Source organism: Neolamprologus multifasciatus, chromosome 12 (genome assembly GCF_963576455.1).
Source record: "Neolamprologus multifasciatus chromosome 12, fNeoMul1.2, whole genome shotgun sequence".
Classification (NCBI taxonomy): domain Eukaryota; kingdom Metazoa; phylum Chordata; class Actinopteri; order Cichliformes; family Cichlidae; genus Neolamprologus; species Neolamprologus multifasciatus.
The window spans coordinates 21,481,679-21,497,531 of NC_140450.1; the positions used below are offsets into that span (position 1 = coordinate 21,481,679).

A 15,853-nucleotide genomic window follows, 5' to 3' on the forward strand; every position below is an offset into this window, starting at 1 on the left:
ACCTAAGTGATGTATCCTGAGTGAAAAATGTTGCATGTTAACCCAAAGAGACACAGCGAGCACACATACTTTCAATTAAGTTGTACAAGTGTGTGCATATGTCAATGAAAACAACTTCATCAGAAGCTCCACTACTTTACGTACAGTCTAGAGTACCTAGTTTCGCAGCAGTCCCTTATTAATATAATGCATAAAACAATGTTGCTGAGTCATGGTGTTTATATGAACTCTTCTAAGCACTTAAATCTCCAGATGACCCAGATTCATTCAGAAAAAAATGAAGGCGAACGAGATGAAAATTTAGTGCATTTTGAAAAAGAGGTAAGATAAAAATGAATGTTGCAAAGGAAATGAGTCAGGAAAAGTCTGGTCCTCATATTTATGGATTCAGGCAGCCTACAGAGAATTACTGTAATCCTTTCAAAGCAAGCAGCAAGGTCCTTTAATTGGAGCTGTTTAACAGTAGAGGACTGAAACATGTCACTAAAGACTAACCCCCTAAAATACACCCGCTTTGTGTCTGTGTGATCTGATGTCTCCAATGCTATTTTGTCCTTCATACAGTTTAAATGAGCATTTCAGATAAAAGCGTGTAGTCTGGATGAGGTCTTTTATTTTAAATGTTGACCGGATTCTCTTTGCTGTTCCCGTGCCTAACGTCCTGCCCTCCTTACCTACTCTGTAAAAAAAAGTTACAATTAAACTGGAGTAATGATCATGATAAGACAAATTTAATACAGATATTTGAATGTGCAGTACTTTGTAGAAGTCTTGAGTCACACTTCTTTTTATAGTTTGCTAAAAAAAAAAAAAAGGAAATAGGAGCAATTTATTGACATGTTCAAACATACAACATAGTTTATAAATCAAAAACATTTGTACAAGTCTAATGAGCTTTAAGTAGTCTTCAGGAATAGACCTCCAGGCTTCTCGAAGGACATTCAAAGCTCTTCCTTGGATGTTGGCTGCTTTTTGTACTCTTCTCTGTCAAACTGATCCCGCACTGCTTCAACAGTGTTGTGGTCCGGGCTCCGGAGAGGCCAGTTCATGTCTAATATTGTTGTTGTGAGCTATTCTGGGTTTTTTTTCGCCAGGTATGCTTTAACTGCTTCGCTGTCATTCTGAAAAATTAAGCCAGATGTTTTCCAGATGATATTTTATGGTGGATCCAAATCTGATGGTACTTTTCTACATTCATAATTTAATCAATTGTAACAAGATGCCCAACGCTAACGACTGAAATGAAGCCAAAAACCAAAAACTTCAAATTTCATCACTCTATACGATCTGCTGCTACTAATATTCCATCTTTTCTTGTGTAATTTGGCACACCTCAACCAGCCTTTGACAAAGAACATTTCTGATGAGGCTTCAGTGAACTGTATATGGATCAACTGAAACACTGGATGTATTTCTCAGTTGCTGTACCAGGTATTTACAGATATTTTTTTTAAGGATATGATTTTCAGATATTGTTCATCTCCTTTTTTGTCAGTTTCCTAATTTTTTGAATGAGACCATACACATCATACCAGAATATGCCAGGTTTTCAGCTAATAGCTCTTTGGAAATCACCTTAGTGGTGCAAAATTATTATTTTATGTTTGTCAAACTGTGTTATCTTTGGCATTTTCATAGCTTCAACTAAGAGAAAAGACAAACCACTGCCTCTTTTTCCCTGTAGGTCGGTGATTTAACAAACAAAACACTCTTGTGAAAACTGTCAGGTACAATGCTTTGCTGAAAATGAGTGGAAAAGCAGCCAAACAAAATGTCCAAAGAAAAACTCTGAAAGACCTTCAGACAACCTGGAGAACTGTTGCTCAAGGCCACTTTAAAAATTACAAGGAAGTCTGGTTCCTTGGAAGAGACATACAAAGAAATCAAGGGTGGCTCATGAATTTTGCACAGCCATCTATTGTTCATTGCAACATAATGTTGATACGTTGATGAAGCCAAGAGGCAAAAAAGCTGAAAATAACCACAAAAAAAGGTTTTTGCAATGATGGGGGTGAAATCTTATTTCAACAAGCCAGGTACCCTCTAGCAGTTCTGTGGTTTAATAAGTAGGGTGTAATATCCTGCTGCTGTCATTTCTGATGAAGTTAATACTTAACTATACCTTTCCAAATGAGATCAGACTGAAGTACTGCCAAATACAAAGAGAAGTGTATAGCTATGTGTGAGAGTAACTGAAACCATACTGTCATCATAAAACATATGTTGCCAGACTTTAGACCAGCATATAATGGTCTATTACCAGTATACTACTGTGTCAGACATAAAGCTGGCTCTGAAGAGGCCCAGCTATGACGTGATGGTGATGTCTTGCCAAGACTTTTGACCTTATAATAAAACCATGCCCAAGTCCCAATCAGCAGCATGTTTTTATCCTAGTCAAGCAGACCAGATGCCATAGTGGATATACAGTCAGACAACACTTCACATACAGTAAAAAAAAATACCCTTCTAGGATGTCCTGTGAAGCAAAAAGTCTTTAATGTTTTAGCATAAAACCCTTTTTCACTGGCATTTTCCAGTTTAACAATGAAAACTATACAAGCTACTGAAACAAAGAACAAAATTAATGATAATGAACTAATTAGTGATAAACTGCAAACAAAAAACGAATTCAGCTGCCTGCAATAATCCTTCCATGTTGACAGTAAATAGAAGCAAATGTTGCCTTTTGCTCTACCAATTCTGTCTAATGTGAAGCTGTGAAATATACTGTATCATAAACCATCATTAATGCTGAATTTATGAAATTAAACAACTGTCCCACGGGAAGCATTCCTTCAAAGCATGAGGTCAAGAGCAAATATGAAAAATAAGTGGAAAATCTTGACCTCTGCAATGAGCACATCCAGTGGTTTTGTTGTGTCATGTGGTGCATTTTATTAGCATGGAATGGGTGACTGCAAATCAATGCAAGTTTTCTTTCTCAGTGATTATGAATCTTTATCCTGTAATGATTGCTCTCTTCTGGGATACGCAGCGCCCCAAATTAAAATGAGTCAAAGAGTCAGTAAATGTTTGATGATCATTAAACTGCCAATGTTTTTTTTAATTTTCTGCTTGTTGAAAATATTTTAAAGGTCTCACTGAAAGCTACCAATAAACCTGTACCACTCCAGAGCTAATTGCTGCAAAGACCACTGCTTACTTAGAGTGGTTGAAATACTTAAAAAACCTTATCAGTTTGGCTACGTAGAGGACAAGGTCACATTTTCATGCTTGCATCTTCTTTTCTTAAATATTGTGATTTCTTCATGCAGGCACTGCTTAGGCAGCAAAAAGAAGCCTGTCGTTTTTCCACCATAAGCAAATATCACTTACATTGTTTTGCATTTCTGGTAGGGTAATGCTCACACTAAAGATGCCTCGTGTTTCCTCCCCTTTCAAGGACAGCTGTACAATTTTGAAGCGTAAACACTCGCCTGTATGACCCATAAGAGTTTCTCAGATCCACCCTGTGAGTAACGCTGACTGATCTGTATAATGCTTGACAGGGTGGAGAAAATATCAGACTCCCCTGGAGACTATTACAGACCACTAAAGCTATTTGGCCTAGAGAATATGGTAAATCCAAGAGAAATGACAGAGGCGACGGATGGCAAAATTATAAGAAAGGACTGCAAGTGTAGCTAAACATAATGTGAAATCTTTGGCGAACAAACAACAGATTGCATAGAATATCAGGCAGAGGGGGTGAGGGAGAGACTGAATGGAATGCTGCAAGGAGGAGGGGAGGGGGTTTAAAAAAATCTGCTCTCAGCAAAACACGGAGCCAGAGAAGTTTAGAAAACGACAAACTAAACAAACAAGTAATTAAATCACTGCCAAGGACCAGTGAGAAAAAAAAAGAAAAAGCACCCCTCCCTGTCGTAAATGGAAAATATCGGGGGGGACAGACAAAGAGACCAAGATAGACAAATATTATGCTGCCGTGTAGTAAGTGTCAATCAAGGTCCTGAGACAGCAATCTTGCAACAAATGCAGACAAAACACAAGATTAACGCTAACACTACAAAATGACACAGGCGGCCAGCAGCGCGCACTATAAGATCAAGCGATCAACACCTGGTTTCACGTTACAGCCTTCAGTTAATCTACAGATAGCATTAGCCAGTTATGTTGCAAGCAGAGGCTGCACACATTTACTACCATCACGCGATAGTGCACGTCGCACTAGCAAAGAACGCAACCTGGAGCAGCTCAGGTTTGAAAGAGATTCACAGAAACACGGTAGCTTTTCCCAAAGCCAAATAGCATGCATTGATTCAGCAGGGAGGAAACTGTCTCGAGTGAAAACAAACAAAAAATATTTTAAGTTATATTACCGTTTGAATAAAACTTAATATAACCTCCTCTATACTTTTATTTTTACTCAACAACACAGCAGTACTTAAGCTAAAAACAATAGAAGATGGATACAAGAAGCTCAGTGTCGTGACGGTGGGAGCTTAAAGAGGGACGGGGCCACACGGTGGAGAGTTATATTCTGGTTGGAGAAGAGACACTCAGAGATGGGTTCACACTGGAGAAAACGATGAAAAGCACTAGGGGATACACAAAAGTGTAAATGGGTAGGTTAAGAAGGGCGCCTTCAACAATGGCACACAATGGGAAGCAGTCAAAGTGTATTGGAGGTTTCCAAGGGGGCAGTTGGAGTATGTGGTTAATGGAGGGAAGAGTTTTGATGAAAGTAATACTGCGAGTTGTTGCGAGTCTATATGGGGTAAATCGTTATGACTCTGGAAGGTATATAGTTTATTCGGAGAGGAGAAGAGAGGAGAGCAAAAAATCTTCTAAAATCACGGTCCACTGGGATCACTCTGGCATTTCCTGCCAAAACTGTCCAACAGCACCACACAGGCACACACGTACACAACACACACACACACATGTAAGCATCCTCCCTTCTCTACATTACAGTTATTACAGGCTCATTGAAAACATGATGGCATCTCATCTTCAAGCATTTCCTTCAGTTAAACAAAGCAAACTCTCAAGTATTAAATACCCACTTGGAGCTCATTTAGCCTGTCCTCTCTGTATCTTCTCTTAATGCTTTGATCTTGTTCTCATTGTTCTTCACCCCTCCACCTGTCCTCTTATCTTTTCTCCACTCTATTGCCTCTTTAAGTTTTATAATTTGATGGCTCTGCTTTTCAAAAGACTCTCATCCGGACCACCTGATCTTCCATCTGCTGCAACTCTTGCTCCTTCCTCTCACATACTGTCCTTTATTTTCTTTTAACTTTACCTCATTCATTTGCAGTCCCTTCCCATCCTACTTAGTCCCTCTTCACTCACCTCCCTCAATTCATTCACTCTCAGCAAACAACCTAGCTTTCCCACCAGGGTCGTCAGGACAACAGAGCCCCCCCCAACTTTCCACAAAGACGCACAGCTCAATCTCACCGCCAGCAAGTGAACAAACAGGGCAGGAGAAAGGAAAATAGAGTTCCCAGTCAAAGTCTTGCATTCTGTGTTGCTGCGAAATGCTAACATTTAACCCACACAATGCCATCACTATAAACAGGGGGCGCTTTTGTAACTGTGGTAAAGTAGGAGCAGTTGCTTGAACAAGTTGGCAAGCACGGCTCATGAAACCTGACAGTGTGACTGTAGGAATGAGAGCCCAGTGTGTCTTCATTAAACCTGTTTAATGTTGTTCTGTGTGTATATGCATTTGCATGTGTCAGAGAAGTAATCCTGAAGGAAATAAAGAATGATGCTTTACTCCTTGATGTGGCATAAAAAGCGTAGCTACTGTTGGAGTTACAGTTCTGTGCCTCTCAGTGTTGTGTGTAAAGTTATAAAACAGTTCATAAAGAAGTTCAGTTTAGAGATAATCATGAACTAATTACTACCTAATTACTCGATAATATAGTATCTCCTATGTGGTTATTTTAATCATCTACTATAAAGTCCTGAATCAAGGTACTAATGAACACCTTTTCCAGATTAGATCCTTACTGGTTTGTTTCTAACCGATTAAAGATTTGTGTGGTAACCAACCTTTAACTAATAACCTGCACAATTAATCGCTATTATTTCCTTTCTCTTCCTTAATAAAGAATATTTGAATACAAAATCATGTATTATAGCAGGCATAGTTTAATTTTAAAAATTACAAGGTATAATAAGTAATAATATGTAACGCATTAGAATCAATATGGACCTAGACTTTTATGGCTTTAGAAAGTCTAGGCCACACTGGGAAACTTCACAGTTCTCTTCCGACCTGGTGAGGTGAGTAATTTAAGCGCAGAGAGGATATTCCTTGTAAGAAGTTAAGACTCAGGGGTGGAATGGGTTAAGAAGAGGACATCTGTATATTGTGTAAAGCCAAAAGTCAATACTGACTCATTTTTAGCTTGTACGAAGAACATGATTATACCTGTGCTTATTTGGTAGGTGGTGCTTAGAACAGAAAGGACAAAGAGGAACGCTGCCAGAGGAGGGCTGTCTATTTCGAAATTCTGTTTGTGTGTGTGTGTGTGTGTACTTGGTAGCTACTTTCTGGGACAGCCACTCTGCAAACCTGAAGTGAAAATGGATGGATGGATGGATGGATGGATAGATAGATGGCATACTTAAAAGCAAGGCAGGATAACATCAAAAACAATCACAGATAATAAGAGCCTGTCAGTAACAAAACCATGTGGACGGTTGCCCTTCTACAATTGTTTTTGCAATAATTTAGACCCAAAATTATGGGAAGAGAGGCACCAAGGTTACTGTTTTAAATAATTCCATTTCTTTTAAGAGGAAAAATTACAATAGGGACTTTGTAACCGTCTGACACTGCTTGTCGTGTTGTGCTTGGCACACTCAAGTCAATGAGCCACAGGAACATGCAAGATCCTAGACCAAAGCAATGAACTTTAAAACACATTCTTTCTTTTTAAAGAAGAACAGTTCTTTTTACTTCAGATCATACAAGCAGGATAATTTGTTTTTGCTTTTTATTTCTCCAATAAGGCTCTGTAGGGGTGAATTTTTCTTTGCCTTGCTGCTTAGACCATCCTTAGTAGTTGAGGAAAACCATGTGGAAGCCCATCAATTCTTTCAGCACTTCTCAATATAAGCATTGCAACATTATAATAGTTAGGTTACTCACATATCTTTAATTCTACTATATGACTGTGATTATACTTGTGAGTTGTGGTATATCACATCATTGCTTACACATACCCCTGAAAGTCCATTGGTTGGCTTAGGACACACACGCCACACTCTGTATTCATTCTCGTCCCAATGTTTGAAGAAACACTAAAATACAGATGTCTTAAGACAGCTATCTGACACGCCCTTGAAAATAATACCCTAGCTATGTGCGAGGCCCATTAGCTGAACAGGCAGTCCTCCCTGATGTTGCTTCCATTTATCATAACATGTGCATGAAAAAAAACATACTTCCACAAAGATTTTCAGCAGAGTCCTGAAGACTTATATAAAACAATAAGTCATTTGTTGCCCCCACTGCTGTAGGCACAGAAAAGGACAGAGCTCCACTGGAAACAATGGGTGAAATGATGTGAGACACTTGAATGAACAAAAGATGAATTTGAAAGAAAGGTCAGTTGTAAAGTAGGATTGACAAAATACTTTGAGAGCTTTGTTTACCATGATCTTAATACCAAACCTTTGCTGCAATGGAAAGAAAATCTGTGGGATACAATTTCTTTTATTAAGGTGAGAGCTCTTTACATTGTTCACAACTGACACCTGAAACCAAAATGAATGGCACGACAGTACCTTGAAGTTGTGAAACATTAATTACCAACATTTTCCATTTTCTGTGGGGCAGCTACGAGTCGCACTTCCAAACAAACGACAGTTCGCACACTCAGAGACCCAAACATGTGAGGCCAAACAGGCAGAATACACACATCCAGTGTCATGGTGTGTAGTCATGTCTCACCATGGCTAAACCCTACCATTACCCTGCAGCTTTGTCTCAGACCCTAGATGACTCTAAACAACATTTAAGGGAGAAGAAAGCAGTTGTTTAGTGATAACTGCTCAAATCATCCCCTAAGTTCATCTAAACAGGGATACATACAACAGCCATTATAGCTATCATTGTCATCATCTTCAAACATGCCACCCACAAACTTGCTCACACAAGCAAGCGACACAAACTGAGGGTACTGCTCTGCAGAAGCTTCAGCCTACACAGTGCAGTGGAATTGTTTGTTTTTCTAACAAGACAGGAAATTCTGTTGGAATAACTTTAAACAAAAAGCTGATAAGTATGTGCCCCAACAGATCACTTGTGTGTATGATGTTTGTCCTAATGTCACACAAAAAGCACTTCACCGGCTCCAGTTGTGCTCTGATCAGCTTATGTTAGTGTTCAAGTGTCGCCCCCAATGAACCCACTGGACTGGGCCAAGTTGTAGTCTTAGTGTTAAAGGAAAAATAAGTGACAGGATGCGGGTTTCTTTTGATAAGATTCATGCCTCTATGTCACAAATAAAGCTAATCCAAGGTACGGTACAGGTCGCTGTGACAAAGATTATACTGGTCACGGTCCAGGGTACTCACCTCTGATATCCAATATATAGTATGCTGCTATTTATATTTTAGATCAATGTGCCTTGTGTCAGTGAGCCTGGAAGTAACTGTGCAACCTTTGGAGCCTCATCCTGAACAGTGAAAGGAAAGGGAACCAATCAGACTGCTTCGGTTCCTTCTGTAGGATTTTACAGTAAGGTGACCAGCAGGTATTGTTTCAACATAGAAGGGCGTGAGGTAACGTTGCACAATGGCATGTGTGTATGAAAAGCTTGAACTGCTGTGTTTTAGGGGGGTTTTGACAGGTGGGTCACTGTGGATAATTCAGGAACTGAACAAAAAGCAGAACGTGTACAAGGAAGTTTAAGCAGGGATTAGCTTCCTGATAACAGTGTTAACTGTACTTTATTACTATTTACAGGCAGAAGAACCGAAGTGTTCACGTTCACACACATGCAGCCCTGCAACACAGGTGTACTTCATCTAGAAAGTAACTTTAGACTCAGGGACTGTTTAGGTGTCAGTTAATCATGCATGAGCCTGTGGAACTTTTGAAGCAACGCAAAAAGCCTATGTTGCAATTAAGGTAGTCCAAGTTATCATCAATAGGAGAATCCCTTCACAGGCGATTAGAGGCCTGGAGAGGAGGGATAATGTGTTGCTAAATGTAAATGGCTGATGCTGATTTCCTACATTTCCCACTGACTTTTGAAATCTTATTAAAGAAATGGTAAATGGACTGCTACTTATACAGCAGTTTTTTTTTCTAATCCATTTGAATGCTCAAAGCGCTTTCTTGCTACAATGCTCATTCACTTATTCACACTTTTTCTATTCTTACGAGCTTTTAACCTGACATCCACATAATCATACTCCAGATGATGCATCGGGGGCAACTCAGGGTTCAGTATCTTGCCTGAGGATAGCTTGACATGTAATCACAGGCTAGAGGAGCTAGGCATTATTAGAGTACTATCCTACTACTACATACTGCCCCAAAGTAGCAATACAACGAAAATGATTAACAATAAGTAATATTCATTTAACAATTTACAAGCAGCAAAAACAGCACACCAATTACAATTTGGGAAGTTTTCCTGATGAAACTGGATGCCTTTAAATAATAAACGTCACTTGTGGCGAATTTGTATTTCAAAGCAACAATGCTGAAACCTAACACCTGTAATTCTGTGACCATTAACATTTGATGACAGATCGCCTGGCTGTTACACTTCTGCCAAAAAACAGATCACAAATGAAGGTATTACATCACTCAACAATAAGTCATTTCAAACCAAAGAGGGAATTTTTTTTAGCAACTTAGGAACAATTCCATACCACCTTAATGACAAATATCTCTTTAATGAATGTAAATATTGGATTATCTATAACTAGAAAAACAATCAAGAATCAGCCAAGACTGACTGCTGAATGCTCTAAGCACAATGACTCAGTTACTATGTCACTCTCAATGCTATTTATGCAGCACGTTTAATTACATGAAAATTCAATGTATTTTCCATAACAGATAAAAACATAAAAACAACTACTACAATGAACTCAGGTGTTTACTTTATGTGTCACTACCTAGCTGCAGTCATCCCCTGCAAGAGAATTAAGTGTGATCTGCAAGAATAATGTTGATAAAAAAACAACAACAACAACGTGTTAATCTTGCCCAGGGCCACAGATGTCTAGATATAGCCCACACTTTTTCTGATGAAAACCCTCCACAACTTCATATGAATTCCTATCTTACATGATTTGCGTGGCTGAAACAAAAGCATAAACATTATTTTACCTCCTGCTTGCATTCCGAGGTGCTAGAACAACAACTCTGTGTTGTACAACATGAAAAGCAAAGGTTAGTTATGTAAATTAGGACTTCTTACAATTCATAAGATTGCACTGTTGTATTGTAAAAATAGATCTGAACTATTTTCTTTTATTTCTTCCTTTTAAAACACATGCAAACACAGCTTCTAAGTAACACAATTGGTAGTCTTGAGTGGTCCAGGAGACTAAGCACAGACCTCCAAGGCTGTCTGTTGAACAGAAAAGTCTGAATGATGGATGCATTGAAATTGCCCGTCTTTTCTTCAGAGTCTCGCCCACAAAGGGTCTGTTTCCCATTCAGGACACAAGGTCATTAGATAATACACACGAGGATCGCAAGGCCACACAGTGGGGCGGGATCATTCAGCACAACAAGCCTCCGCAAAAACTTCTTGACGCCTTAACTCAAGTAGTCTCTGCAGGAAGTATATGCCCATCCAGAAACAAATATACTGACGTGAAAGCTCACATACACATTGAAATTTCACAGATGGTTACACATGCACAAGGATGGGCTCAATAGTTTGACAGTGGGAATCATGACATCATCATGTTCCCCTCCCACCTTGCTATTCAGTCACAGCAGAATTATTTATCCTTTGAAAGTGGGTTAAATGAATGCTTAGGAATGCCCTTTTCTTTCTTTCCTTTTTCTATTTTTCCTCTGTTGTAATCACAGGCATATGCATCCGTACATGTTTGTAGAATAGTTTTAGGCACCTGGTTGGCAGAGACCCAATCAAGATTTTGTTATTCAGCGAAGCTGTGGGGAAAATGCCCTCAAATGAGGAACTGCTGGTTCAGTGAAGTGTCAGCATGTAGCAGTTACCATGGGACAAAAAGTTATTCTGAACATGGAAACTTTGAGAGGTTTGCCAAAATTAAGAAAGAGTGGAAACTGAGCAAGTTATGCTCTGGATGGGGAAAAGTGTTTCCACTCCATTCGTGAAGCTGTCAGATTTCAGCTTGTCATGGTTAACTCAAAGCACTCTGAAACTCATTTCCTGAGTGGCGTTGTTAGTTCCAAATTGAAGCCAGGAAGAATGTAGGAAGAAAGTGGGCGGGGGAGAGATGTTTGAGGCATGGGGAGATGAAGCAGGGATGGACCAAGTCTGTCCTCTACTTCCACTTGGGCACATGCTCGAGCTGGGGCCTTGGATTTTTTTTTCTTCATCAAAGTGAGTGGATGTAAAGCAACAGAGGGGTAAATTTGCATGTATTTAATTTTTAACTTTACTGAGTATAGCCTGCAACAACATGCTCATATCAGAGGATTACAAAACGCACAAGCACACACACAATGTGCATGAAATAAAAAAAAAAGAAAAAAGAGGAAGGGGAAGGGGAGTACACAATAAGACTGACACTGTTTGTAAAAGAAGGGTAGATCACCATAGTGACAGATCAGCCAAACCCTATGGCAAAAACACGGAATGAGTCAAGTGTCAGATGCTCAGGTTACATGGGCATGATCTCAGTCCAGCATTCTTAGAACCTAATAAATGTATTTCTTTCTTTGTTCATTAGTCTGTTAAATAATCTAAAAACTAGATCTGACATTAAAAACAACTGATTAAATGAAACTTTCCTAAACTGTGAATTTAGGTTGAATATTGGTTCTTCATCTAGCTACACCCCCCGGCCAGTAAGATTTCTCCTAAAACTTTGTTAGTCATCTTCGCTATTGCTCTACATTAATAAGTCTCGTTGCTCATATGGAGTTACTCATGCATGCAGTGCTGCCTTTCAAATTAAGAGGCCTCTGCCTGAAAGACAGCCCATGTCAGGGATCAGCACATCTGCAGAAAGACGATCCGGCAAAGCCTCACAATTCCTGGGGGAGAATAGCAAAGTCACGGAGATCCAGGTGCCGCGCACCGAGCCACACCAGCAGCCTGGCGTGCGTAATGAACGGCAATTAAAAGTGAGTGCATCCCTTTGGCAATAAACCACCCTGTGTGCACAGGACTTGCAAATACATAGCAGGCTGTGAGCTATCTCTGTGTTGGCCACCTCCATATCCGTCACTGGATTAGCTTAAATCTGCCCTCTTCTTACGCAAGAGGCTGTTTTCCATCTTACGCGCATGGAAAACAAGATGGAGAGCATGAAAGTTTGATTAAAGTTGCGAACTTTACTTGAATTTCTGATCGCGTTATAAAAAATATAAACGCTAACAGAACAACAAAGTCGGAGCTCGGTTTGCTCTTATGAAAAAGGATAAACTCAGGTGTGGCTGGCAGATGCAGATTTGTTTAAAAGCAATATGTGTTACCAGCTCGTGGAAGAACGGGGGTTGAGGATGTCCTCTTTGGCCGTGAACAGCGACAGGCTGTAGGTATCAAGGTTGACCGTTCGCTTGCTCATTGTGGCAAAAGTTTCCAGACCACTCCCGCAGCTTCTCTGTTCACGGGTCCCGATGCGTCTCGGGGTGGGGATTAGAGTATTTTCTGGAGAACAGTCGCAGCAGAAAACTGGGGTTCGGCCGAGAGAAAACTGCAGCAAATGCGTCCAGGTTCATTCAATGTGGCCCTTTTAGGTCCAAAAGGAGCGATCCGTGCAGCCGCTGCGCACTCACAGCGTGGAGGAGACTGGGACTGCACACGGTCTTTGTGCAGCTGGTTAAGAATACGTTTTTATGGGGAGCGCCCCACCTCCTGTTAAGAGAGTGGAAAGCCTAATGACTTCACTAGCTGGTCACTTGGAAGAAAAAGTGTGCAGCAGAGGAACACGGCCACTGAGCTGCACTGTTCGCGAAACAAAGACACGTTTTCATTTCCCAAGTTAATAACTGGGCAACTTGACGAAATTTATTACTTAACTGATGGACCACAACTTGGGGCAATTCAATAAATATAATTACTTTGTTCTAGCCTTGGATCTGTCACTCTCTCTTTGTCTCTGATTCTTGTGAATCGGACACCTCTGGTCCTTGGCAAACTCCGCAGAAGCATTTTACAGTGAAGGCAAACTCTCAATAAGCCAAAGAAGGAGCAATTTCATGGGAGCCAAGTGTGAAGCAGTCTGTGCATTACACACACACACAAAGGGAGAGGAGACTGTTTCAGTATTTAGCTGCTGGGGGCCTGTTCAGCTGCGGCTCAAGCAGGGACGCACACACTCACATACACACATAAACTGTCCACGAGCTCATAAATACACACACTGCCATGCATTCATGCACAGGCTCCCACATGCACACTTACACAGGCTGTGAACTCTAAGGCACTCCCTCTTAACATGCAAACACACAAATGGATGTGCACGCACACACACTCACACAGTGGTATTTGCCTTTGGGTCAGTTGCACAGGAGTTTAAGATCTTGGATTATGGGAATGTTCCTGAGCTCTTTAATTTACTTAGCAGTCATTCTTAAGTAATCCAGGACAGATGCAGAGGATAAAAGTCACAGGTTTTTATGTTCTGATGTGTCAGGCTCAGGTTAGGTATGACCACATAAATTTCAACTTTGTGTCATCCCCCCCCCCCTAACATTTAATATGCTTTGCAGTGTTATTCACTGCTAAGGTTAGAGCTGGAATGGCTGAGTAATCCTTTTGAGAATATGAACTGACACAGTCACTGCTATCACTGCTGAAAAAACTTCCTTGTAAGGCAAAATGTTTCCATTTTCATCTCCTCTTGGGGTATAAACTTTGCTTTACAGTCAGAGAAGCAGATAATAGGTCTATAACTTTAAGCATATAGATGAGAGATGACTGCACACGTGTTTGATAGAGAATAGCTTTGTGATGTTGCCATCATTTGAATAAACACTGAAGTACTGATACACATTAGATATGATACTTTTTAACTGTGAAATGTCACTCTGTCACTTTTTTTGAAATGATCTACCTACAAACCCTGCGTCTGGTAAGCCCACAGCAAGCAGCACACTCAAACTCAGCTTTTTTGGCTAGAATTTGCATGACACAAGAACAGGGGCCGTGACATCCCAATACCACTATTATTGTTACAACTTCCTGCTATTAGAGGCTCTCCTGCCCGTCCAGCCTTTCAACTCTTCAGTGTGGATGTGAACTGCAATGCTGTTATGCTCCAGTTCAGAAAACCTTGGCATTTCCTCTGCTCGGGTGCGGAGGCAGCTGTTGTTGGAGATGATTCTATGTCCAGTGGGGATTTGCATGTGTATGTGTGTGTGTGTGTGTGTGTGTGTGTGTGTGTGTGTGTGTGTGTGTGTGTGTGTGCGCGCAACAGCTAATGGGGATTTTCTCTTCTTTTACTGAAACTTCTTATCCAGTTGTGACAGACCTTTTGTTCAGTTTCCTGCTTTCCTGACAAAGTTTAAACCCACTGGTTTCCTTAAACTAATAGTTTAAGTGTGAGTGACAAAGTGCTGAGTGGCCCAGTCACAAAAACATCCTCTATGAGTTTCTTACATTATTCTTTAATTCAGAATCCACTCATGGATGTGTCTCTTTCTTTTGCGAAATCAGTGATTTTGCACACACACACACACACACACACACACACACACACACACACACACACACACACACACACACACACACATACACATGCAAATCCCCACTGGACATAGAATCATCTCCAACAACAGCTGCCTCCGCACCCGAGCAGAGGAAATGCCAAGGTTTTCTGAACTGGAGCATAACAGCATTGCAGTTCACATCCACACTGAAGAGTTGAAAGGCTGGACGGGCAGGAGAGCCTCTAATAGCAGGAAGTTGTAACAATAATAGTGGTATTGGGATGTCACGGCCCCTGTTCTTGTGTCATGCAAATTCTAGCCAAAAAAGCTGAGTTTGAGTGTGCTGCTTGCTGTGGGCTTACCAGACGCAGGGTTTGTAGGTAGATCATTTCAAAAAAAAACACAGAAATCACTGATTTCTGTGTTGTCTGCATAACACAGAAAGCAAATTTGTTTTGCTTTCTGTGTTATGCAATTATAAGTGGAAGAGTTCATTACACGTAGCCATGGATAGCTTCAAATCTCTCCTGGAGTGCATCAAGGCTTGCGTGGCAGGTTTATGTGTCCTTCGACCCGATGGACGGTGTGAAAAGGTCAGAGATGCATTTGGAGTTAAGGGGTCACAGCTTGAGCTTTTTTCCACCCGTTTTTTCTACACTTCAGGAGTAACATGTTTCGCATTAGCGGTGACGGAAGACTTTTAGAGGTAAGGACCTGCATGCCCACTCATGTGCGATAGCGTGCTGCCAGATTATTAGTGTCTGTACACTTGCAATGATTTTAAATCGTCTGTTCATGTCATAAATACAGCCTTGTGTTGTAAATGTACTTTTATACAATAAGAGCTGCAGGCATGTCTCCAACCTTTTAACTTCCCTTTGCACTATATTTCATACAAGTCAGACCTTGCTGAATATGATCCTATTTTCTATGCAAATCATTAAGTGTATTAAGCTTGTTCATGCAAAGTCGTCCAAGAAGTTTGTCTTCTTCTCTGACAAATGTTTCACATCTTCAAAGGTTGTCTGATAA

At 40.5% G+C, this 15,853-nt stretch overlaps 1 protein-coding gene across 1 annotated transcript in view; it reads right to left on the reverse strand.

Annotated features, from left to right (window-relative positions):
* LOC146506939 (uncharacterized) overlaps positions 1–13,044 on the reverse strand; it is a 31,748-nt gene extending 18,704 nt beyond the window's left edge. The window contains exon 1 of the mRNA XM_085178977.1: positions 12,644–13,044. Coding sequence (XP_085035103.1) covers positions 12,644–12,735 — 92 coding nt within the window. The 5' untranslated portion in view covers positions 12,736–13,044. The remainder of the gene's footprint in view (positions 1–12,643) is intronic.
* Between the last annotated feature and the right edge of the window lie 2,809 nt (positions 13,045–15,853).